The following is a 25172-nucleotide window of genomic DNA, read 5'->3' as shown; positions in this document are numbered from 1 at the left end:
ATGTTATAGCTCTTCTCCAAAATATCATTAAGTTATCATTAATTCGTTACTCAAAAATCCTTTCTATTACCTCGAATGCCTTCGAAATCTCAATTAGGATCATCCAATGCTATTTTTTACTTATTGAAACATCGTATACTTCGTACCCCTCGTTAGTTTATCCACTGTGCATCAACAAAAAAAAATTCGAGGTGTAACATTCTTCCCCCCTTTAAAAACATTCGTCCTCAAATGTTAAGCTATCGGGGATTCTATAAAAATTTCGCCAGAGTTTTCCCTATAATATGGCACTACCATCCTGTCACAACAGTCCAAAATAACACTGCCACTCAGGGATACAACACCACAACACACAATATCGCCATACACGACCAAAAGCATTAAAAGTAAGGTATTGCATTGCATACCTGGGGCAATAGCATTTCATCTTGAACCTCCTTTGGGAGCCATCATTTTAATCCTCTAACACACACTATCTATATCATTCCCTTTTAATAGCTGAAAATGAGTTTTTCTTCTTAGTAATGACTCTCGGGTGCAATACTTTGCCAATTCCTCAGAAATATCCTTTCAAGAGATATAACTGAGTCGCTTTCCTAATAGAATCCTCATTGACACTCGGACTCATCAGTCCTTTTTCTTGCTCCATAATGGTATTAAGTTCCACATGGTTTACAAATCCCTTCCGCTTTCCTTTCTTCCCTATGACCACGATAATGGTATTGACCCACATCTGTATAGTCTAGATAAACTCAATCCGAGGTGTCCTGTCATAGGTGTCCGTCGTCGACTTCCTCAAAGGCCTCATAATTTTTGAGAATTTCATAAACCTTTGGTAACTGTTGGAAAATAGGTATAACCATAATGGTACAAAAATGAAAATTCCAAGGCGTAATATTCTTTTGGTAAAAGCCCCCCCTTCATACAGTGATCTTATTGCATTCGTAAGTTGTCACACCCTAGGGCTACCGTAGGAAGCATATAACATGTACTTATATCATATTCCAAGTAATTGTTCTATTTATCCTTAACGATAATCCCAACTCAACATTCCAACTCATTTCACCATATATTTTCCTTCAACTGACCCGGAGTATCATGACCACACTATTCTTGTTTGGCTCTTACTCCTCTTTTTAAGTACCCAATTGGTTTCATTGGCGACGTATAAATACTTGCAAGTTACATAGTAATTTTTGCGTGATTCGTGTACATACACATCTATACATATATATGTATCCATATCCGTATACATATTCGTGTCCATATTCATATCCATAGCATACCCGACCTTGAAGGTTCGATGGTTTTCGCATACCCGGCCACGACAAGGCTCGGTGTCATAGCTCATCTAGTAGTTATGAGTCAATGTCTAAATCCGCTCCAATTAACAATTTTTTTCCCAGAGGGATGCTCACAATATTAGTATGTCTAGTTATCCATACCATCCATGCAATGTCACTTGCCCTCTTCTTCGGTGCTCAAAGTTCACTTGTAACGTCATCTTTGTTTTCCAGGGCCTAAGTCTCATGCGCACTAATACCCCTTATGCCTCATACTCTTTTACTCTTGTGTTGCACTCAACATTGATTTCCAAACCAATCATAATTATATTGTATTTGTCGTTGAAGATAGCTTTGCTTTATCGCTTTATCGTCGTACAGTAAACTCATAACTCATGGCCACCTTTTTCTTTTCAACTCATTACATCATACACTTTACTCGTTCTAACTTGGTATAGGATATTCGTAGGAGATGCATCTTCCTTTAATCATAACACGACCACTTCTTAAGCTCGTGTACTTTGCGGCGCATTTTCCTTCTCTTTCTATTCCCATTCTTATTCCTTTACATTCCTTCCTCCTCAATTTATCTTATTGCCCTCCGTTTTATAATCAATCCTTTATTCTTCGCACGAGGAACCCTATCCTTAACTTAGTACCGCTTTGTCCTTTAGAATATACTACCTTTGTACCATCCATTCTTCGCTTCCAAAACTTATTTTGTTCATTCTGATCATCCCCTCTCATCCTTATTGTGTTGATCCTTTTCTTAACAATCGTCCTATTTCATTATTCATCTTTCTGTAGTCTTGGTCTTTTACATCCAGCAAAAGATATCACTCATACTCTCGATTATACAAATCACAAACTACTACTACTTTGCCATATCACATTTCTCTGATTCCTTTTTCAAGTTATCATTTATGTCATTGTGAAACCTCTATGCTGGATTTTTCTAACAAGGTCTTATAAGCTTTCTTATCTACTGCCCCATGGCTCGCTTACTGGTTTCACACTTGCATTCACTCTTTATTCGTATAGAACATGTCGCATCTTTAGTCATTTCTTTGCTATACTTTACTTACTTTGTATCACCATTCTTGCTATGTTCTCATTATATCCTAATCGCCATCATCTCTATAGAGCGCCACTTATGGATCTCATTCGCAAGCCTGCGTTCCTCATGGAGTAAGCATACTCAACATGTTACTCTTTCTAATCAGCCCTATTACACTTACCATATAAGTTGTTTTACCAATGGATTCACATTCGTTATACCCCTTCGTATTTCATACCCCTGCCTCAGTCATGCTATTACTTTATTTTGCTAATAGACTTATTGTATCTTACTCGTTCTTATCCATCCAACCAATACTCCAGTATCGCACTCTATTGGAGTTACCATTCCTCTCCTATGCCGTGTTTTAGCACTACCAGTCTCCCTAATTTACTCTAGCATTTCTCTTTACCGTATCAATGTCGATCTTATAATTACCATTACTATCAATTCAATAGTGTTTAACTCATATCTTGTAGTTGTTAAAGATACTCCTAACTTAATCTCATCCTGCCATTACTTTTTGCACAACATCTTTTCCCGTTAGGACATATTACAAACTTATATCTTATCTCCTTTAGATTCTAGGAAAATTTTGGCGGAGTTTCTTCTATATTTCGTACTATCCCAAAACCTGCAAGCAGCAAATACCAACAATGCCTCACAGGGTCAATATATATGTACGACATATCTCAGCCACACAAGGCTCTCACTTTCAAGTAAAAGCACAAAGATGTCGAAACTTACCTCACATATCACACTTCGAGATGTACCAGATCCTTTAGCGATCTGCCCTATTATCCCTCCCTATTTACTTTCCGTTTCATCCTTCAGCTTTACATTTCAATCATAGCTCAATATTCTTACCTTACTCGACACACATCTTTCGTACCGTCGCTTACCTTTGTTCTGATTCATTCAATTTGCTTAGTTCACAAATTATAACTGAACTTATCATCAAGAGACATGTTTAATCAATTCCTCTGTCATATGAACACTGACTTACCTCTATGACAACCAATCCATTAACATATGAATACATACCCTGATAACGTAGTCTCGACGAAGTGACTTACCTCCATAACTTCAACATCATCAATCACTTTCTTCCATCGATACCATCCTTCTGCTGAAATCAAGGGTTAGTATAAGGAATCTCATTTCCTATGGCTTAGCTCTATCGTAAGATCTTAGAGATTAAAGAAGAGTAACCATCCTAAATGCCCTGTAGCCTCCTGTTTATAGATGTGGCGCGCAACACACCATAAACAAAACTCTACTAGACACGGGTCGTAGACACTTCCTAGGACTGAACTGCTCTGATATCACTTTTTTCACGACTCGGCTAGGGCCATAACGGGTACCTGGGGCTAACTACCGAGCACCACTCGTTCTATTACTCATTCTACGTACAGTTGTATTTCTTATGCTCATAATCGTAGGAAAACCATTTTTATTTGAAACATAATTACCTGTATATACATAAGCCCTTCGACTATCAAAATAATACATATTTATACAATGGGAAATCATGAGACCATACTACCCATACATTCGTATCTACGAGCCTCTACTAGAGTACTAGACATATGGATGGGACAGGACCCTGTCGTGCCCAAAACATATATGTACACAAAATAATAATTCAATGGCACTTCCGGAACAATGGAGTGCCCTCAAAGTCTGCTAGTAGCTCCTATGAACCTGGGTCGCCTCCCTGTCTACCTGTGGGAATAAACACAGCATTCAAAGAAAACAGACATCAGTATGAGCAATGTACTGAGTATGTAAGGCGTGGATAATAACATGATAAGAGCACAAGGGATAGCATAAGATAAAAGAACCGTTCATTCTCATAATACTTTTTAAACATTCGTCATACGTACATACCCATTTATTATCCTAGAGATACACTTGTTACATCCACATGCTTACATATGCAATAACATAAAATGCAGTAAAGCCACGTACCCGACCATATAAGCTCGATATCACCCGTACTCGGCCCTCCCGGGACTCTATAGTATCCGTACTCAGCCCTCCCGGGACTCTATAGTATCTGTACTCGGCCCTCCCGGGACTCGATGCTATCTGTACTCGGCCCTTCCGGGACTCAATGCTATACGTAACTGAGCAGTGGGATTGCTATGCGTACATACATACATATACATAAAAAATACATAAATGAAACCAACATCATCCTTAGCATTACCATACATCTATCATTAAAGCATATATTAGAACATTTAAGGCAACTATGGCGATGTCGGGGTGACATGAGGTCGTGGATCCCCGATGACATTATGCAGTGATCATAATCATCATATCTCACCTTGAAGGGAATAAAGTTTTAAGATAAGTGCACACAAGAAAAAGCATCAATGGAACCATACTTAGAATCATTAACTTCATGGGCATCATATCTCACTTTAGGATTCTTTAGACTTAAACTCATCATCATCATCCATTATCATACTCGTGTCTTATCTCTTTTCTCTATCTTACACATGTGTAGCTCCTTATAGTCATAGACTCATAATTTCCGTTATGTAGGAAAGTCATGGAAATATAGGAGAATTCATGCCATGGAGTCATGCCTTAGAAAGAAAGGACTAGCCTTACATACCTTTTCGTTTAGCTATTCTATCGCTTGCTTGTTCTCCTTCAGCGCTCACGTTGTTACCTTAAAGAGAGTTCGCATTAACATTAGCTAATCGATCACATGAACATGTTCAACTAAAGCTAGAGAAAATCGGGCAGCATTTCCTTTGTTTATACAACTTTCCTCACGTCACATATCCACTCCCAAATGTCTATAAGAACATTCACAACATTATAACCAACACTCTTTATTCATCCACATTATCCACATTTCTAAATTTCGCTCCAATTCATCTATAGTCATGGTCATAGCATACTAGTACGTTTTCTCACATATAATGCTTATCCCACGTTCTAAATATCATTTATAGCATAATCATAATCATAATATATCAAGAATCATGACTCATCCCAAGCTACTACGCAAAATCTCATTATTCTCATCTTTACAACCCATTTTCTATCTCCTTTCATAATCTAAATCTTTCAACCTAATGATCATAAAACTTACCTTATATAGTGTGGGAATGAGCCTTGAGTGGAAAGACTTCACTTGAGCCAAAATCCTAGTTCCTTTCCATTGGAATTTCTTGACTTGGATGAACTCTAATGGGTTTCTTACACTTGATTTCCTTGGTTTGATGAAGTTGATCTTGAATCTCTCTTAAGTTCTTATGGAAGAAGTGTGTGGAACCCTCTAGAATCCTTGAGAGAGATGAAGAAGTGTGAAAAATGAAATTAGTGAAGTGGGATCATATTTATATAATTGAACTTAACTCAGCCCGTCGGGACTTCCACGGACACTTATACAGTTCGTGTAACATTGCACGGCCCGTATAAGTGGTCGTGGTTCACCACCAGGCAAACATCATCTCTACTGGGTGTTATACGGACCCTTATACGGACCGTATAATGTTATACGGACCGTATAAGTCGGTCGTATAACCCCATTTCCCTGAAATGATCTCTGTCGTTCGTTTGATTTTCAATTCTTATGGAACCTTCTTGACACTTGTTTAACACCTCATTAACAATCTAAGGGACGTTATTGTTATATCCCGTGTTTTCACACGTTTGGAAAGAATTGGAAATATCTTTGACTTGTAAGAAATAAGGGCAAAAATTGATTTTATTTAACATAGGAGTTGTGCATGAAAGAATATTATTGTGGAAGTGTGGGATAAGGCTAAGGGCAAATTTGGAATTTTGGTAATTAGTTTCAGGAATTACAAAATGTGGACTATAAGTCATTGGGCCAAATAATTAAAGAGAAAAATGAGGCCCAAATAAGGAGGGGGTGGCCGGCCACAAGGCCAAGCCCACCCAACCATTTTAATGATTTTTCCATGTGCCAATTAATATAAGGGGCCATATATGTATTATTTATTCATTAGAAGACTCAAGAAACAAAGAAGAGAAAACAAAACTCAAAGAAGAGCAAAAATTGAAGGGTTTCGGCCAACCCTCACCAAAAATCACCCCCAAAAATCTTGTTCCAAAAATTGTTGTCTTGTGATTTTCCTACTAATTTAAGGTCCCTCTACAACTTGGTGTAGTTGTTTTGGAAGAAGGAGCATTTGGTTCCTCAATTTGATCACATATTCAAGTGAAGAAGACTAAGGAAAAAGGTAAGAATTCATCCCTTTTATTTGTGTTATGAAGTCTTGTTTGTGTTGTAGTATGTGGGAATGTGTTGATTGTATGAAAAAATGGAAGTTTTCAAAGTTGGTATGGAATATAGTGTATGGCCGTGTGTATGTATGTATTGTATGCCTATGGTGAATTGAAATTATGTGGTATTCTAGTTGTGGTTGTGGTGAAATGTATATTGGAAATGAAAGTTGAATGAATTTGATAGAAGTTGGAAATATAGGAATGTAGCCGTGTGGTACCCCTTAGAGGAATGGGAATGAATCAAGTTTGTTTAACATGTTGGTTGTGTTGTTGTGATTCTTTCAATGTATATAAAGGTGAAATGATATAAGTTTGCATTGAAATGCAAGGTAGAAGTTTATGTCGTTTAGGTATGATCTTACGACATTATAAAAATGAAGTTGTTAGGGCGCAAATTATGGTGATTGTTAATGAACTTGGAAGATGGAAACATGTTATGAATATGTATGCCAAAGATTAGAAGCTTTGGATGAATTATGACTTTAGCGGAAAGTTTGTATATTATGTATATCGTATGAATATTTTGTGGAAATGATATAAAATGCTTCTAAACTATATGGTGATGATCTTGATTAATGATGAATATGAAAACATTAAACTTGGTTTGGAAGTGTGAAGTCGGAATGGAAGTTATCGTATTATGTCGCAAAGTAGAACTAGTTATGTCATATTGCGGTTTATATAGATTGTTGTTGTTGTTGGTGTTGTTGTTGGGTTGTTGTTGATTGTTTTGGCCGAGTTGAATTCTCGGGGATGTTGAATTTATAGGGGAGGTGCTGCCAAAATTTCGGTAGACAAATATGAATTTAAGTTGAATACTTAGAGACTTGAAATTGATAATTGGTAATTGTGACCATTTGTAGATTTTAGACGAAACGGGGATCGAATTTGGAAAGGCGTAAGGAGCACATAAGGTATGTAAAGCAACCCTTATCCTTCTTTTGGCATGTCCTAGATGTACTAGGATCGGATTCACGCCTCGGAGGATATTCTGCTCATCGGAATTCGCGTCTGAAATTGTCACTTTTTCGTTCAATAGAATTAAACCCTTTAAGTATGCTTTGTTGAAAAATTTATGCAAACTTCCCCAATTGATTAGAAAGCTACGGAATGTCCCCAGAACCTCCGTAGGTGACCCCATAAGCTGAATAAGCGTAATTTGAGCCCACCGCTTTACTTGTCCCGAGGTGGGCCCACTATTTCCGGTTTTACCGTTATTGTACTTAAGGCTTGTTTTCGAGCAGTTTTTGAAAGAAATGTTCTAACTACTCTTTTAACTACTAAACAAAAATTGTTTTAATTATTCCATTAAGTCTTATAAATTGTTTTGGAACTTGGGAACGATTTCAGAAAGATTATGCTACCGTAATCCATTATGACATCCGAAATTCACCTATTACGATTCCGTCAGACTTCATTGATTTGAATTGTCATTCAATATGCCTCATTGAGTCTCTGGAATTATATATGGTATTTTTTATTGCATTTAGTTTCTCACTACTCCATTCGTGGATGCCCCAATGTTTCTCACACTGAGCCCAGGCCAGGATATGTTGTCAAGCGTAATCCTCTGCATTGTTCGCCGTGCCTCGATGTGAGGGGGCAGGTATATATCTACATGGGTTTTTGGAGTATGTTGTGCCATGTACATATGTTCTGATATGATTTGCTATGGCCATCTGATATGATATATTATGTTACGGAGTTATGCCCCTATTCTGATTCTTCCGAGTTGTGGCACCAGCGTCGGGAGGGTGGCCACGTTCTGTCTGCCGAGTCCCTTGGTAGGGGTCGTATATGACATGACATATGTTTCTGTACACATTCTGTATGTTTTGAAATTATGCATTTGATACTTTGGATTTTTCACTCACCTTTTCTGTACTTTCTGTACCAGTTATGATTTTGTTTCTGTAATTCAGGCTTTACATATTCAGTACATATTTCGTACTGACCCCCTTTCTTCGGGGGCTGCGTTTTCATGCCGCGCAGGTACTGACGACAGGTTTGCTGACCCGCCCGTCTAGGATATCTTTTCTGCCATTTGGAGCGCTCTTTTATCCAGAGCCCATCTTTTGGTACAGTCTGTCACTATTGTATATATATGTACACTATTCAGGGGTATGACGGGGCCCTGTCCCGTCTTATGATTTTGCTATGCTCTGTAGAGGTCTGTAGATATATCTGTGTGGGTTCTGTATATGCTTTGGGTTAGTTTGATCTGTGATGGCCTTATCGGCCTCCACGTGCCAAATCTGTTCATCTGTGATATCTAGTAGCGCCAATCTACTTTTATATTGATATATTCTGTTAATATGCTGGTTTGGGGCTATTGGGTACGTTTGGGTGTCCAGCACAGACACTAGTCACGGCCTACGGGGTTGGGTCGTGACAAAAGTGGTATCAGAGCGGTTCGTCCTCGGAATGTCTACAGACCGTGTCTTGTAGAGTCTTGTTTATCGGTGTGTTGTGCACCACACCTATAAACAGGAGGCTACAGGGCATTTAGGATACTACCCTTCTTTCTGTCTTAGGTCGTGCGATAGAGCTGTGTTATCAGGATGACTCCTCCCTAACGAATTGTTACATTTGCAGTTATGCCTCCAAAAAAGGCGACAGCGGCCCAAAAGGCCAAGGCAGCAGCTGTGGGAGAGACTAGTCGGGCCCAGAGGACTACCAGGGCCCATGCACATATTGCTCCTGAGATTTTGCCCCAGACAGAGGGCTCTTCTACACCGCCACACGTAGAGGAGATTGGAGCAGCAGCAGCTGCAGATCGAGGGGCGGCTCCACCGCCAGCTCCCGAGATTCCAGTACCTGAGCCTCCAGCTCCACGGCTAGGGACTGAGGATCAGGCTATGAGGGAGGCGGTCCAGCTATTGACCAGACTTGTGGCGGGACAGGTTCAGGGGCACAGATTGAGAGGTGATCGGGCGGATAGACGTGATAGTTCGAGAGCCCGTGAGTTCTTGACTTGTGGCCCTCCAGAGTTCTTCGAGACAAAGCCCGAGGAGGATCATGAGGAGTTTATCAGGAAGATGCGGCGCACCTTACATTTGATTAATGCTTCCGCGACAGAGTCAGTCACGTTGGCTTCGTACCGGTTGTATGATGTAGCTGCTAATTGGTACGAGTCATGGGAGTTATCCAGAGGCGACAGCGCTCCCCCAGCAGTTTGGGATGATTTTTCTCAGGCTTTTCTTAGCCATTTTCTGCCTCCGGAATTACGGCGGGCCAGGGCTGACAGATTTTTGTTGCTGAGACAGAGGGGTCGCAATGTCCGAGAGTACAGTCTGGAGTTCGACTCACTGGCCCGATATGCACCTGCTGTGGTAGCTACTATGGCTGACAGGATGCACAGGTATATTATGGGGCTGGACCGTTATTTTGTCGACAACTATTTGGTATTGGCCGCTCAGCCCGGCATAGATATTGCCCGGATTCAGGCGCACGCCCAGGGCATGGAGGACCGGCATAGGGAGCGTCAGCCTGACAGGAGCCAGGATCGGAGACAGCCCAAGAGGGCCAGATCATCTGGGTATTCTAGAGATTTTGGGGGCAGACAGCCTCAACAGCCGCAGCAGTCTAGCAGGTATCCATCCCAGCCGGCACAGAGCGCACCTCCACAGCCTACAGGTCGCAGATTTGATAGCCCAGGGTATTCAGGAGCAAGTCAGAGCTCCAGGGCTTCAGGTTCGCGGACAGATAGGGGTTCTGGTCAGATGAGGCCATCTAGGCCTCAGTGTTCTTATTGTGGCAGATACCATCCTGGGGAGTGCTACAGAGCCACCGGTGCATGTTTTTCTTGTGGCCGTCAGGGCCATTCTGTGAGAGATTGCCCGTATAAGGGTAGTTTGGGTGGTGCAGCGCAGCCTACCGGATTAGCCGCTAGGTCATCATCTTCGTCAGTGGCTATGCACCCTACAGGGCCGGGTACATCAGCACCGGCGGGTCGCAGCAGAGGCCGTGGTAGAGCTTCTGGTACTAGTGGTCCTTCGAATCGCATTTATGCTTTGGCCAGCCGAAAGGTAAGTTTATTTCATACCTTAAGGTGAAGAAGATGATCAGAAAAGGTTACATTTATCATCTGGTTCGGGTACAAGACTTGAAAGCAGAAACGCCGACTCTTCAGTCAGTTCCCATGGTTAATGAATTTCCAGATGTATTCCCAGATGAGCTTCCAGGTCTTCGTCCAGAGAGGGAGATAGATTTTACTATTGATTTGCTTCCAGATACTCAGCCTATATCTATTCCCCCGTACAGAATGGCACCGGCAGAATTGAAAGAACTGAAAGAGCAGTTGAAGGATCTGTTAGAAAAAGACTTCATCAGACCCAGTACTTCACCTTGGGGAGCCCAGGTATTATTTGTGCGTAAGAAAGACAGGTCGCTGCGTATGTGTATTGATTATCGGCAGCTGAATAAGGTAACCATAAAGAATAAATACCCCCTCCCCAGAATTGATGTTTTGTTTGATCAGTTGCAGGGCGCCAAATATTTTTCGAAGATAGACCTTCGGTCAGGCTATCACCAGGTACGGGTGCGAGAGGCCGATATTCCTAAGACAGCATTCCGGACCAGATATGGGCATTATGAATTCAGAGTTATGTCTTTTGGGCTGACTAATGCTCCTGCGGTATTCATGGATTTAATGAACCGGGTATTCAGGCCATTCTTGGATATGTTCGTGATTGTATTTATCGATGATATTCTGGTTTACTCTCGGTCCGAGGAAGAACACGCGGATCATCTGAGGGCGGTACTTGGGGTACTTCGGCATCAGAAATTATATGCAAAATTTTCTAAATGTGAATTCTGGCTGGCGTCAGTGGCATTCTTGGGACACGTTATTGCAGCTGATAGCGTCCGGTTGGACACCCAGAAGATTGAGGCCGTGAAGAATTGGCCTAGACCCACGACGCCCACAGAGGTACGTAGTTTTCTGGGGTTAGCAGGCTATTACAGAAGATTCGTGGAAAAGTTTGCTTCGATTTCAGCGCCTTTGACAAGGCTAACTCAGAAGGGAGCCAAGTTCCAGTGGACTGATGCTTGTGAACGAAGCTTCCAGTTGCTGAAAGAGAAGTTGACTACAGCTCCAGTCCTGATTCTTCCGGAGGGACCAGACGGGTATGTTATCTATTGTGATGCTTTTGGTGTGGGGTTAGGCTGTGTATTGATGCAGCATGGCAGAGTTATAGCTTATGCTTCCCGACAGCTCAAAAAGCATGAAAAAAATTATCCTACCCACGATCTGGAGCTTGCAGCGGTGATTCATGCTCTGAAGATATGGAGACACTATTTATATGGCGTTCATGTTGATATCTATATAGATCATAAGAGTCTCCAGTATATTTTTAAGCAGAAAGAGCTTAATTTGCGGCAGCGGAGGTGGCTGGAGCTCCTGAAAGACTACGATGTGGATATTATGCATCATCCAGGCAAGGCTAATGTTGTTGCAGATGCGCTTAGCCGGAAATCTATGGGCAGCTTAGCAGATTTACAGCCAGACAGGAGAGAGATAGTACGTGATATTCATCAGTTGGCTAATCTCGGGGTTCGTCTGGCCGATTCTGGAGATACGCGGATTTCTGTCTGAGGGGTTTTTGAATCATCTATTAAGGAAAATATTAAGCGGCACCAATATGAAGATCCTGTTTTAGCTCGGTACAGAGACACAACCCATGAAAAGGAGAAGACTCCGTTCGAGTTTACACCGGACGGAACATTACTATACAGAGGCAGGTTGTATGTACCTGATATTGCAGGGCTACGGTAGCAGGTTATGAGCGAGGCACATTATGCTCGCTATTCTGTTCATCCTGGGTCTACGAAGATGTACCATGATCTTAGATGCCTATACTGGTGGGATGGCATGAAACGGGATATCGCAGGGTTCGTCGCCCAGTGCCCAAATTGTCAGCAGGTCAAAATTGAACACCAGAAGCCAGGTGGACTGTTGCAGGAAATGGAAATTCCGACATGGAAGTGGGAAATAATTAAAATGGACTTCATTACAGGTTTGCCTCGCACTCCACGGAAGTATGATTGCATCTGGGTTATTGTTGATAGGCTGACAAAATCAGCCCATTTTCTCCCCGTCAAAATTACTTATTCCGCTGAGGATTATGCCAGGCTTTATATTAAAGAAATTGTGCGACTTCACGGAGTTCCTATATCTATTATCACGGACAGAAGCGCCCCGTTTACGGCGAACTTCTGGAGATCTTTTCAGGAGGGATTAGGGACTCAGGCGAGTCTGAGCACAACATTTCATCCTCAGAGCGACAGACAGGCCGAGCGCACTAGACAGACACTGGAAGATATGTTACGGGCCTGTGTTATTGATTTCAGAGGTAGCTGGGATGATCACTTGCCATTGATTGAATTTTCTTATAATAACAGTTACCATTCTAGTATCCAGATGGCTCCGTACGAGGCTTTGTATGGCAGGAAATGCAGGTCACCTATCGGCTGGTTCGATATTTTGGTGAGACAGAATTAATTGGCCCAGATATGATCCAGCAGGCAGTTGATAAGGTGAAACTTATCCGGGAGCGACTATTGGCAGCCCAGAGTCGACAGAAATCATACGTTGATAAACGGCATCGTCCTTTGGAATTCCAGGTTGGTGATTGGTTATTTCTGAAGGTATCGCCTATGAAAGGCGTAATGCGATTCGGTAAAAAAGGTAAGCTTAGTCCGCGTTACATCGGGCCTTATCTGATTGTTCGGAAAATTGGAAATATTGCCTATGAACTAGATCTGCCATCTGATTTGGGAGCGGTAAATCCGGTATTTCATGTGTCCATGCTCCGCAAATGTATTGGTGATCCCTCCAGAATATTTCCAGCAGATGATATTCAGGTAACGGAGGAACTATCATATGATGAGCAACCTGTAGCCATTTTGGATCGCCATGTAAGAAGATTGCGGAATAAAGATGTAGCTTCCGTCAAGGTGCTGTGGCAAAACAATAACAGGGAGGAAATGACCTGGGAAGCCGAAGAGGAGATGAAGAAGAAATATCCTCATCTGTTCCCTATGCCCACAGGTAATTTAAAAATCCTTGCTTAATTATATTCAATTATGAATGTGTACCATATGTGCTGTCTATAAACAGAAAATCCCCCGAAGCCATTTCAAACCCTATAATATTAATTTAACATTCGAGGACGAATGTTCTAAAGGGGGGGAGGATGTTATATCCCGTGTTTTCACACGTTTGGAAAGAATTGGAAATATCTTTGACTTGTAAGAAATAAGGGCAAAAATTGATTTTATTTAACATAGGAGTTGTGCATGAAAGAATATTGTTGTGGAAGTGTGGGATAAGGCTAAGGGCAAATTTGGAATTTTGGAAATTAGTTTCGGGAATTACAAAACGTGGACTATAAGTCATTGGGCCAAATAATTAAAGAGAAAAATGAGGCCCAAATAAGGAGGGGGTGGCCGGCCACAAGGCCAAGCCCACCCAACCATTTTAATGATTTTTCCATGTGCCAATTAATATAAGGGGCCATATATGTATTATTTATTCATTAGAAGACTCAAGAAACAAAGAAGAGAAAACAAAACTCAAAGAAGAGCAAAAATTGAAGGGTTTCGGCCAACCCTCACAAAAAATCACCCCCAAAAATCTTGTTCCAAAAATTGTTGTCTTGTGATTTTCGTTCTAATTTAAGGTCCCTCTACAACTTGGTGTAGTTGTTTTTGAAGAAGGAGCATTTGGTTCCTCAATTTGATCAAATATTCAAGTGAAGAAGACTAAGGGAAAAGGTAAGAATTCATCCCTTTTATTTGTGTTATGAAGTCTTGTTTGTGTTGTAGTATGTGGGAATGAGTTGATTGTATGAAAAAATGGAAGTTTTCAAAGTGGGTATGGAATATAGTGTATGGCCGTGTGTATGTATGTATTGTATGCCTATGGTGAATTGAAATTATGTTGTATTTTAGTTGTGGTTGTGGTGAAATGTATATTGGAAATGAAAGTTGAATGAATTTGATAGAAGTTGGAAATATAGGAATGTAGCCGTGTGGTACCCCTTAGAGGAATGGGAATGAATCAACTTTGTTTAACATGTTGGTTGTGTTGTTGTGATGCTTTCAATGTATATAAAGGTGAAATGATATAAGTCTGCATTGAAATGGAAAGTAGAAGTTTATGTCGTTTAGGTATGATCTTACGACATTATAAAAATGATGTTGTTAGGGCGCAAATTATGGTGATTGTTAATGAACTTGGAAGATGGAAACATGTTATGAATATGTATGCCAAAGATTAGAAGCTTTGGATGAATTATGACTTTAGCGGAAAGTTTGTATATTATGTATATCGTATGAATATTTTGTGGAAATGATATAAAATGCTTCTAAACTATATGGTGATGATCTTGATTAATGATGAATATGAAAACATTGAACTTGGTTTGGAAGTGTGAAGTCGGAATGGAAGTTATCGTATTATGTCGCAAAGTAGAACTAGTTATGTCATATTGCGTTTTATATTGATTGTTGTTGTTTGTGGTGTTGTTGTTGGGTTGTTGTTGATTGTTTTGGCCGAGTTGAATTCTCGGGGATGTTGAATTTATAGGGGAGGTGCTGCCGAAATTTCGGTAGACAAATATGAATTTAAGTTGAATACTTAGAGACTTGAAATTGATAATTGGTAATTGTGACCATTTGTAGATTTTAGACGAAACGGGGATCGAATTTGGAAAGGCGTAAGGAGCACATAAGGTATGTAAAGCAACCCTTATCCTTCTTTTGGCATGTCCTAGATGTACTAGGATCGGATTCACGCCTCGGAGGATATTCTGCTCATCGGAATTCGCGTCTGAAATTGTCACTTTTTCGTTCAATAGAATTGAACCCTTTAAGTATGCTTTGTTGAAAAATTTATGCAAACTTCCCCAATTGATTAGAAAGCTATGGAATGTCCCCAGAACCTCCGTAGATGACCCCATAAGCTGAATATGCGTAATTTGAGCCCACCGCTTTACTTGTCCCGAGGTGGGCCCACTATTTCCGGTTTTACCCTTATTGTACTTAAGGCTTGTTTTCGAGCAGTTTTTGAAAGAAATGTTCTAACTACTCTTTTAACTACTAAACAAAAATTATTTTAATTATTCCATTAAGTCTTATAAATTGTTTTGGAACGTGGGAACGATTTCAGAAAGATTATGCTACCGTAATCCATTATGACATCCGAAATTCACCTATTACGATTCCGTCAAACTTCATTGATTTGAATTGTCATTCAATACACCTCATTGAGTCTCTGGAATTATATATGGTATTTTTTTTATTGCATTTAATTTCTCACTACTCCATTCGTGGATGCCCCAATGTTTCCCACACTGAGCCCGGGCCAGGATATGTTGTCAAGCGTAATCCTCTGCATTGTTCGCCGTGCCTCGATGTGAGGGGGCAGGTATACATGTACATGGGTTTGTGGAGTATGCTGTGCCATGTACATATGTTCTGATATGATTTGCTATGGCCATTTGATATGATATATTATGTTACGGGGTTATGCCCCTATTCTGATTCTTCCGAGTTGTGGCACCAGCGTCGGGAGGGTGGCCACGTTCTGTCTGCCGAGTCCCTTGGTAGGGGTCGTATATGACATGACATATGTTTCTGTACACATTCTGTATGTTTTGAAATTATGCATTTGATACTTTGGATTTTTCACTCACCTTTTCTGTACGTTCTGTACCAGTTATGATTTTGTTTCTGTAATTCAGGCTTTACATATTCAGTACATATTTCGTACTGACCCCCTTTCTTCGGGGGTTGCGTTTTCATGCCGCGCAGGTACTGACGACAGGTTTGCTGACCCGCCCGTCTAGGATATCTTTTCTGCCATTTGGAGCGCTCTTTTATCCAGAGCCCATCTTTTGGTACAGTCTGTCACTATTGTATATATATGTACACTATTCAGGGGTATGACGGGGCCCTGTCCCATCTTATGATTTTTCTATGCTCTGTAGAGGTCTGTAGATATATCTGTGTGGGTTCTGTATATGCTTTGGGTTAGTTTGATCTGTGATGGCCTTATCGGCCTCCACGTGCCAAATCTGTTCATCTGTGATATCTAGTAGCGCCAATCTACTTTTATATTGATATATTCTGTTAATATGCTGGTTTGGGGCTATTGGGTACGTTTGGGTATCCAGCACGGACACTAGTCACGGCCTACGGGGTTGGGTCGTGACAGTTATAGCTCTTGTCCAAAACATCATTAAGTCATCATTAATTTGTTACTCATAAATCCTTTCCGATACATAACATATGCCTTGCCTTTCTTGGCAAACTTTCTTCTATTACCTCGAATGCCTTTGAAATCTCACTTAGGATCATCCAATGTTATTTCCTACTTATTGAAACATCGTATACTTCGTGCCCCTCGTTAGTCTATCCACTGTGCATCAACGAAAGTTTTTGAGGTGTAACATCATATATATAGATGCCGAAGAGGCCACGAAATTGCTGAAAGAGGTACAAGCAGGGACATGCGGACCTCACGTTAATGGATTCATCCTGGCCAAGAAGATCTTGAGGACGGGATATCACTGGATGACCATAGAGCACGATTGCTGAAAATTTGTGTAAAAATATCGTCAATGTCAGATAAACGGAGATCTGATCAAGGTTCCTCCAACAGAACTGCATGCAATGAGTTCACCTTGGTTGTTCGTGGCATGAGGGATGGACGTGATCGGACCCATCGAGCCATTGGCATCCAATGGACATCGCGTCATTTTAGTCACGATCGACTACTTCACCAAATGGGTGGAAACAACTTCTCATAAGTCGGTGACCAACAAGGTCGTGGTTGACTTCGTCAAGAACAATCTCATATGCCGCTTCGGTGTGCCCGAGTCCATCATTACAGAAAATGGAGCCAATCTGAACAACCATCTGATGAAAGACATCTGTGAACAATTTAAGATAACTCACAGGAATTCTACGACCTACCTGCCACAAATGAACGGAGCCGTAGAGGCTGCCAACAAGAACATTAAAAGAATCATGCGAAAGATAATCGATAACTACAAGAACTGGTACGAGCAGTTGTCATATGCCTTGTTGGGGTACAAGACAACAACCCGAACATCCACCGGAGCTACCTCTTACCTTCTTGTTTAGGGTACAGAAGCGGTCATGCCCGCAGAAGTAGAAATTCCCTCGCTATGGATCATTCAAAAAGCAGAGCTAGACGATGTTGAATAGGTTAAAAACCGCTACGAGCAGCTGGCTATGATAGACGAGATAAGAATGGTGGAAGTGTGCCACGGATAATTATACAGACAGAGAATGTCTCATGCTTTCAACAAACGGGTCAGAGCTCGACTCTTTCAAATTGGACAACTCATACTCAAGCGAGTCTTCCCTCATCAAGATGAATACAAAAGCAAATTTGCGCCAAATTGGCAAGGACCATACATGGTCCGGAAAGTGCTTTCAGGAGGAACCGTAGTCCTAGCTAAGATGGATGAACAAGAATGGCCCAAAAAGCTATCAATGCGGACGCACTCAAGAGATACTACATCTAATATTTCATTTTCTTGTAACCATACCTTTTGCTTGTAAGTGTACTTTTGTAATAGAGTAAGGAAAAAACGACCATCTATGTAAAATGAACTACGCAATGACTTGACTTCCCCACAGTGGGATACGTAGGCAATCCGCATCGGACCAGGTCGCATTATTAGTAAAAACCAAAACCCAATTATATTATTCCGAACTACGTTCGACCTGATTCCTGCTGCGACAGGATACGTAGGAGTTTTCAAGCTCGGTCGTCACAAAAGAAAAACCAAAGAAACCGTTAGGAAGCCTCAGAGACACAAAAGTCAGAAAGAAGCAGCAGAATCAGAGCATAAGAATCGACGCAAGGGTCAGCCAACGTCAACCTTAAACTAGGGCAGAATTTTTTAGGAGACCTCAAAAATTCCCGTCAAACAATCAACAAAAAAAACCACAGACCCGGGCCTTACAGTAGGGCATAATGTTTTAGGAGACTCGAGAGACACAAGACCTAACACCGGGGCAGAATTTTTGAGAAGAATCTCAAAAATTCCACCAGTTCAGGAGTATGGCAACAAGACTGTACCAGTTCAGGAGTTTGGCAACAAAATCGTCCGTGAAACCCGAAGACCTCATTCGAAATATACATGTCATGTCATCTTCAAAGAAAACAACGTGTATTTTATAACTGTCTTTTATTTTCAAACCAATGATCAACATAATCTCGTTTTCAAAACCATCTCTCGAAATATCGAGTCCAAGAGGAACAGACACAAAGAAGCTGCCAAGAGAATATATTGGACGGGAGGACAACGAAACTAATCGGCCTCTTAGGACGACCTCTTAGGAAACTAACTTATTTTCTGTGGATGCATATTTTTGCAGGATTAAACAGAAAAATAGATACGTCACCAACCAGTTTGCCCGCGACAAAGGAAAAGAGTGAACAGGAGAAGATACATCCGACCAAGAGGGTCAACAATGAATGAGCATAAAAGGAATATCCGACCACAAAGGGTCACGACAAATGAATGGAAAAGACATATCGGGCCAAGAGGGTCGCAAAATAGGGACATAAAGATACATCTGACCACAAGGGTCCCTAAAACAGGACGAAAAGATATATATAACCAAGAGGGTCACGACAGGGAATGATAAAGATATATTCGACCACCAGGGTCATGACAAAGGACTAAAGGGCATATCCGACCACGAAGGTCACAGCCCACACAACGGATGAAAGAAAGATCATCCAGCCGGAAGGACCATATCTGTCATCTGCATGCCACGAGGGCCATTCATATAAACATTGTCGTGAGGGCTATTTATACAAACACAGCTGCGAGGGCCATTCATACAAACACAGCCGCGAGGGCCATTCATACAAATACAGCCGCGAAGGCCATTCATACAAATACAGTCGCGAAGGCCATTCATACAAACATCGTCGCAAGGGCCATTCATCCAAAACAAAAATACTGCCACGAAGGCCATTTCATCCAAATAGACAAAAAATACTGTCACAAAGGCCATTTCAGACAAACAGACAAAAAATACTGCCAAAAGGCCATATCATCCAAACAGACAAAAAATACCGCCACAAAGGCCGTTTCATTCAAAAAATTATCCAAACAAAGGATATTTCCACAAGGGCAATCCCATTTCAAACAAAGACGGCACAAAGTCCATCCACATAAACAAGCAACAGCCTCAAGGCTACTCATCAAAGAATCATGCTGACACCACGAGGAATATTTGCAATGCTGTCAAACACATAAGAACAAGTATACAGTCACCAGAAAGGAGTCGGCTTGCTGAACCATATCCAGACACTTGCGGAGCAAACGTGGTACTTTTTCTTACGCAACTGGTCAAGATAGGATGCCCATGAGAGTCAAGCTCTCCGGCTAGGATTTGGAAGCCATCCGATCTCAGACTCAGTAACAATTTTGTCTATTAGTTGCTTACTTTTTTAAAAACCGCAACCGGTTATATACACACCGAGAAAATCCTAATGTACTCCTGCATAAGGGATATACTCTTCTCTAGCGAGTTGAACTACATGTGACCTGCTTCCCAGAAGCCAGGGATATGTAGGCGTCTCAAGACCAGAGAGTCAGTCACACTCTAATAGCAGTCTAGAGAAATATCAATCACAACACTGAGGAATCTCAGGACTTTCCCTCAAAGCACTTAAAGTCTTAGTTAGGTCGAACTACAAGTGACCTGAATTCTCGTACAACTCGAGATATGTAGGAAACCCGTAGACCAGCGTCGAGCCATCATTTTGAAAATTTGCACTAAAAGAAAATCACTTTGAGTCAGTCGGTCAAAAATCAGGGTTCTTCCAATGTCGTTGTTCGCAGATGGCTTTGTCATCCCCGCACAACAAAGGGAAAGTTGTTGACACTTAATTTTTTACCTCCGATAATTTTATTTAAATATCCGGAGTCCCTGGATTACAAATGGAGTAGAATATGCATTTTATAAGTCAAAATCAATTTTACAAAATTATCCCGGTGGCATTTTGCCGTTACATTTGGCAAAAACCGGCAAAAGAGCAACTGCATGTCATTTTTACATTTTTAGTATATTTTCAAGAAAAAATACAAGAGTATTTATTTTCTCAAAGAAGTAGCTAATTACAGGTTATTTATTTTGAACAAATACAAATCATCGTAAGTATTCTACTCCCACAAGGTCAAGGGATCTGAATCAATTAAGTGAAAACAAGTGCATTTCTATTTTAGGAAGATTAAGCATTTAAATTAGAATTTAACTATATTTATGGTGTTTATCCTGGTTTTAATTAAAACAATTTGAGCCAAATAAAGATATTTTTATTTTATGATTATAGTATGTGAAATTTTCCCGAAATACCCCGTATATACCATGCATATAAACATATATATGCATGGATTATATACATATTTATACGTATATGCAAAGTCAGCCCCCTTTCCTTTATTTTAAAATTTGGCCGGTCTGGCCTAATCACTATAAATATAAAAGGGCAGACCCTTTCCATACTTATACTTTTGCCCCATTTTCGAGAAACCTGATAGGGTATAGAACACTAGAATGTGCCGCCACCCGCCTCTCCACCCTCTCTCCTCGTCACCTCGGCCTAAAATGCAAAAAACCAGAGGTTGCAGGTGTGTACAGGTTGTGAAGAGGCGAAAAAAGGCAAAGCATTTATTGCTCCGTCCTTGTTGCACCATTGTTTCACCAAACTCAACCCAAACACGGTACAAATCTAACTGTTTTCCTTTCTTTTACTGAATTCACGGTCAAACACTGAACTCTTTTAATTATTTTTGTTGTATTGTAGTTGAAATCCTCATTTTCTATTGGTTTAAGAGGGTATGGACCAGATCGACCAAAATTGGTCCAAATCTGCCCATATATTTGTTCTCCTCAGTGATTCATAGCCGTAGATTCATGTATTGAGTGTAGAAATTTTAGATTGCCCACTTGTCCCACATCGGTAGTCTAGGGTTTAGGATGAATTTGGGGTTCAATAAATAAAACCCCATTTCTCAACAACAAACAAACTGAGACAGAGGGGATGCCGCCTACTAATAAAATCCTGGTTTTTGCAACAGTTGCATTCTTCTATGCAAGAAGAAGACTTAGAAAGAACAAAGAAGTTTGGATCTGAAAAAGTATGCTTAGGCAGTTCTTTCACTGAGCACAACAGAATGAAGAGGAATTTGTATCATTTCAAATCCTTATTCTTATCGAAGAGACGTAGAAACCTTGATCTGTTCACGTCCTCCAGACTTACACGTACGAGAAAACCCTGACCTTGAGTTTTATGCTCATAACTTGGGATTTTAAGTTCAAAATTTTAAGACTCGGCTTCAAAGTTGAGTTTTTAGTTTCAAAAGTTTTATTTTGTTTATTTGTGTGGCTGAGGATTGATTGAGGAAGCACAAGGCTCCAAATCCATTCTTGAACTAGGCTGCACAACCAAAATGTAACATTTTATCTTATTATAGTCTTTTCTTTTGAAATTTCTGCTTAGTTAATATTTATATTTAATTATCTGCTCAGTCTGTGTTAAAGGATCTGCTTAGTTAGTACTTTCTGTGCTTAATTGTGTAATTTATTTGCTTTTAGGGTCTGATCATTTGTGGTTTATGCTTAGCATTGAAGTTGAATGCTTAGTTCATGGATACTTAACACTGGTCCTGTCTTGAGTAACCCTTTTAGTCCTTGGACTTTGATATGTTCGGAATCTGTATTGATCCTGAATGATTACACTTAGCTATAATAGGATGAAATTCAGACTAATTACAACCTCCTCTCAATAGTATAAAACTGGAATTGTTAGCATAACTTTAACTGCTTTATTTTTATGAAAAAATAGTCTTTGGCTTCGAAAAATAAAAGGGAGTTAAAGAGGAGGGAAAACCTGGGTTCAATCTTGTCCAGTTTTTCATTCATGTGAACTGTCTTGTGTCATTTCTTGAAGTCGTGATTTAAAACATAGAATATGTAATGATCATGGTTAAAAAATGAGATTGATAATGATGTTTGGCTTTCTCCTGGGATGGTAATGTGTTATTTTGGTTCTGTCTAAGTTCAGATATGTATAAATCAATCTCGAAACAAGAATATGTATGTCTGTTGAGGTTTTGTCTGATGTAAAGGGTAAAGTCACACTGTGATTAGAATATAGGATTAAACAACAAAAAATACTGAAACTGGTATTAATGTTGACTAAGTAGTCTTAAATTGAGTCTTGACATGGAGGAGCCTTTTTAAGACATCTTAAATTGAGGATTGGGAAGAACCAAGTCTTGCTTGGTTCATAACACCCCTCCTCCAAATAAGAGGTGTCATGGTGCACTCCACAAGTCATGGGGGACATATATGCTATGTGTACACACTTGTCCCTTAAAAACTTATCATTGCACCAATGGATTGCTATAAAATGAATTTACTAAGTGCCTAAATAGGTTGTTCAGGTAAAAAAAAAGAATCTGTTTAGGTATGCCACTGACTTTCTGGAAATGGAAAAATAACTGGTTAATATGAAGCCCATAATGATCAACGGCTGTCTTAAAATGGACAATAGAACACAAATTATGTAGTCTGTTTTTTTTTTAATTCTTGTTTTCCCTCCTCTTCTTTAAAATTCTACTAAAACTGAAAGGCAATTTTCATTCTATGCAAGTTGTTGTGAATGTAAACCCTGTACTCCCTCTGTATGATGTTCTTATTTTGTTTAACTAGACTGGGGCTTAGAGGTCAATCTCTGTGCTATCTCTAGCTTTATGAATTATTTCAAACCTGTCCCTTTATGTCATTTTGGCCTTGGTCTATCTGGTTCTCAAATTCCCTTTTGTGATCATGACATCAATATGTTTGACTTCCCTTTACTTGTAATCTCTTAGTGTGTCTGGATACTGTTAGCATTATGCATCAAGTGTATGCTGATTTGATCTGATAATAGCTAAATGATTTGCTGATAGTTGAAGTTGTGTGGGATGAGTTATTATGATAGGATGAAGGGTTACCTGATGAAGATTGAGCATGCTGGCCTTAGTCTAGGTTGAGTCCTATGTTGTGCTAATATTGGAAAGATTGACACAATGACTAATTGATCATGATTCCAAGGTTTAAGTTTGAGGAGTTGTCATACTTGAGATATACATAGGCTGGACAAAAGAGAAAAGTAATATGTGCAGGGTATACACCTGATATACACATCAAATGTGTATATTATTTGTATATCATGCATGTATATGACTGCTAATCCCATGTAGGAGGTGTATCAAATGGACCTGAGGGGGTAGAGCTCTTTAGGCTTGAATTTTAGTCTAAATTCAGATTTAGTATGGATCTGGGCCTGGCCCACTTCAGCTAGCAACAAGATAACCCCATATTTTATGCTTAGTCTAAAATCAGGAAACACAGATGCCGAGCAGGTCTTTCTTTAAGTTTGGAATTTGGGCTTCTAGGCCCGATAAGCCCAGCAATTATGAGAGTATGCATGTGTTTGTTGTTTTATATATATTGTGTACATATATACTTGTGATGAGTTCAGTAGTATAATTTCTAATCGAGTTCGCTTTTTCCCTCTTTTTCCTCTTCACAGCATGCAAAGTGGGCCTGGTCGAAACCAAATCTATTGGGCTCAGGCCCAACGGGCCATTTCTTTTAAAATACATCGAGTCTTATGAAAGGAAATGAAAGCAAATATTGTAGATCGCATGAAGGCCCAACCATGGGTGAAAATGGTTAAATAGGGGCTTAGTACGCCCCTAGCCTAACTTACCTTTACCTTATGAATTTACATCTCAAGGGTGTATTGTATTTGTCATGTTTGTAAACAACACATTATTAGTGGAATCCTTTATGGTTGAACTAGATATCTGAGGCCAACGGTGCATATGCCGTTTAGTCGACTTTAAGTCCCCAAACGGATTTTCAAAGCCCCGGATCACGCATAATAATTTTCAAAGACTTGAAGGGTAACAAAACATTTTTCTTAATACAGGATAACGAAGCATAGAGAATTTTCAAAACCATGAGTACTAGTACGTTTTCTTCAACAAAATGGATTAATTTTGAAGTAAAGTGATACCTTTCCAAATTGAAATAAATTCTTGGCTGAGATTGAATTAAACTCAAAGGTTTTGGGTCTAAGCCCACTTAATTTTTGACCAAAAATAAAAGGCATTGGGCTGAAAGTCCCTCAGATTTTGAAACAAAAGAGAAAGAAAAGTAATTTTTCGGGGTCAAGCCCAACAATCGAAAAACAAAGGGTTTTGGGGCCTAAGCCCACAAAAACATTTTCCTTGCAAAACATGAATATTTTTTGGGCTCAAGCCTATTTAAGGCCAAAATCAGTTTCCATATATACACGAGTTAATAATAAGAGGAAGCCATTTTCATAAATATACTTGTTAAAACAAAATACATTCGTAAATACGAGGCTTTAGAAAAAGACGTTCTAACGTATTATACGGACGGACCCGAGACAAAGTGTGTGATAATAAATATACTTACACTCT

At 40.1% G+C, this 25172-nt stretch overlaps 1 protein-coding gene across 1 annotated transcript; it reads left to right on the top strand.

Moving 5' to 3' along the window:
* Positions 1-9289: 9289 nt before the first annotated feature.
* On the top strand, positions 9290-24536 carry LOC132627490 (uncharacterized). The gene is made up of 5 exons (XM_060342861.1): positions 9290-13666; positions 14320-14391; positions 15301-15351; positions 16432-16517; positions 24254-24536. The coding sequence occupies exon 1, from the start codon at positions 9474-9476 to the stop codon at positions 10668-10670; it is 1197 nt and encodes a 398-aa protein (XP_060198844.1). The 5' UTR covers positions 9290-9473; the 3' UTR covers positions 10671-13666; positions 14320-14391; positions 15301-15351; positions 16432-16517; positions 24254-24536.
* Positions 24537-25172: the final 636 nt, after the last annotated feature.

The sequence above is a fragment of the Lycium barbarum genome, chromosome 2, assembly GCF_019175385.1.
Source record: "Lycium barbarum isolate Lr01 chromosome 2, ASM1917538v2, whole genome shotgun sequence".
Taxonomy (NCBI): Eukaryota; Viridiplantae; Streptophyta; class Magnoliopsida; order Solanales; family Solanaceae; genus Lycium; species Lycium barbarum.
Note: the sequence above shows the minus strand (reverse complement) of the source record. Positions and strands in the feature narration are given on the sequence as shown.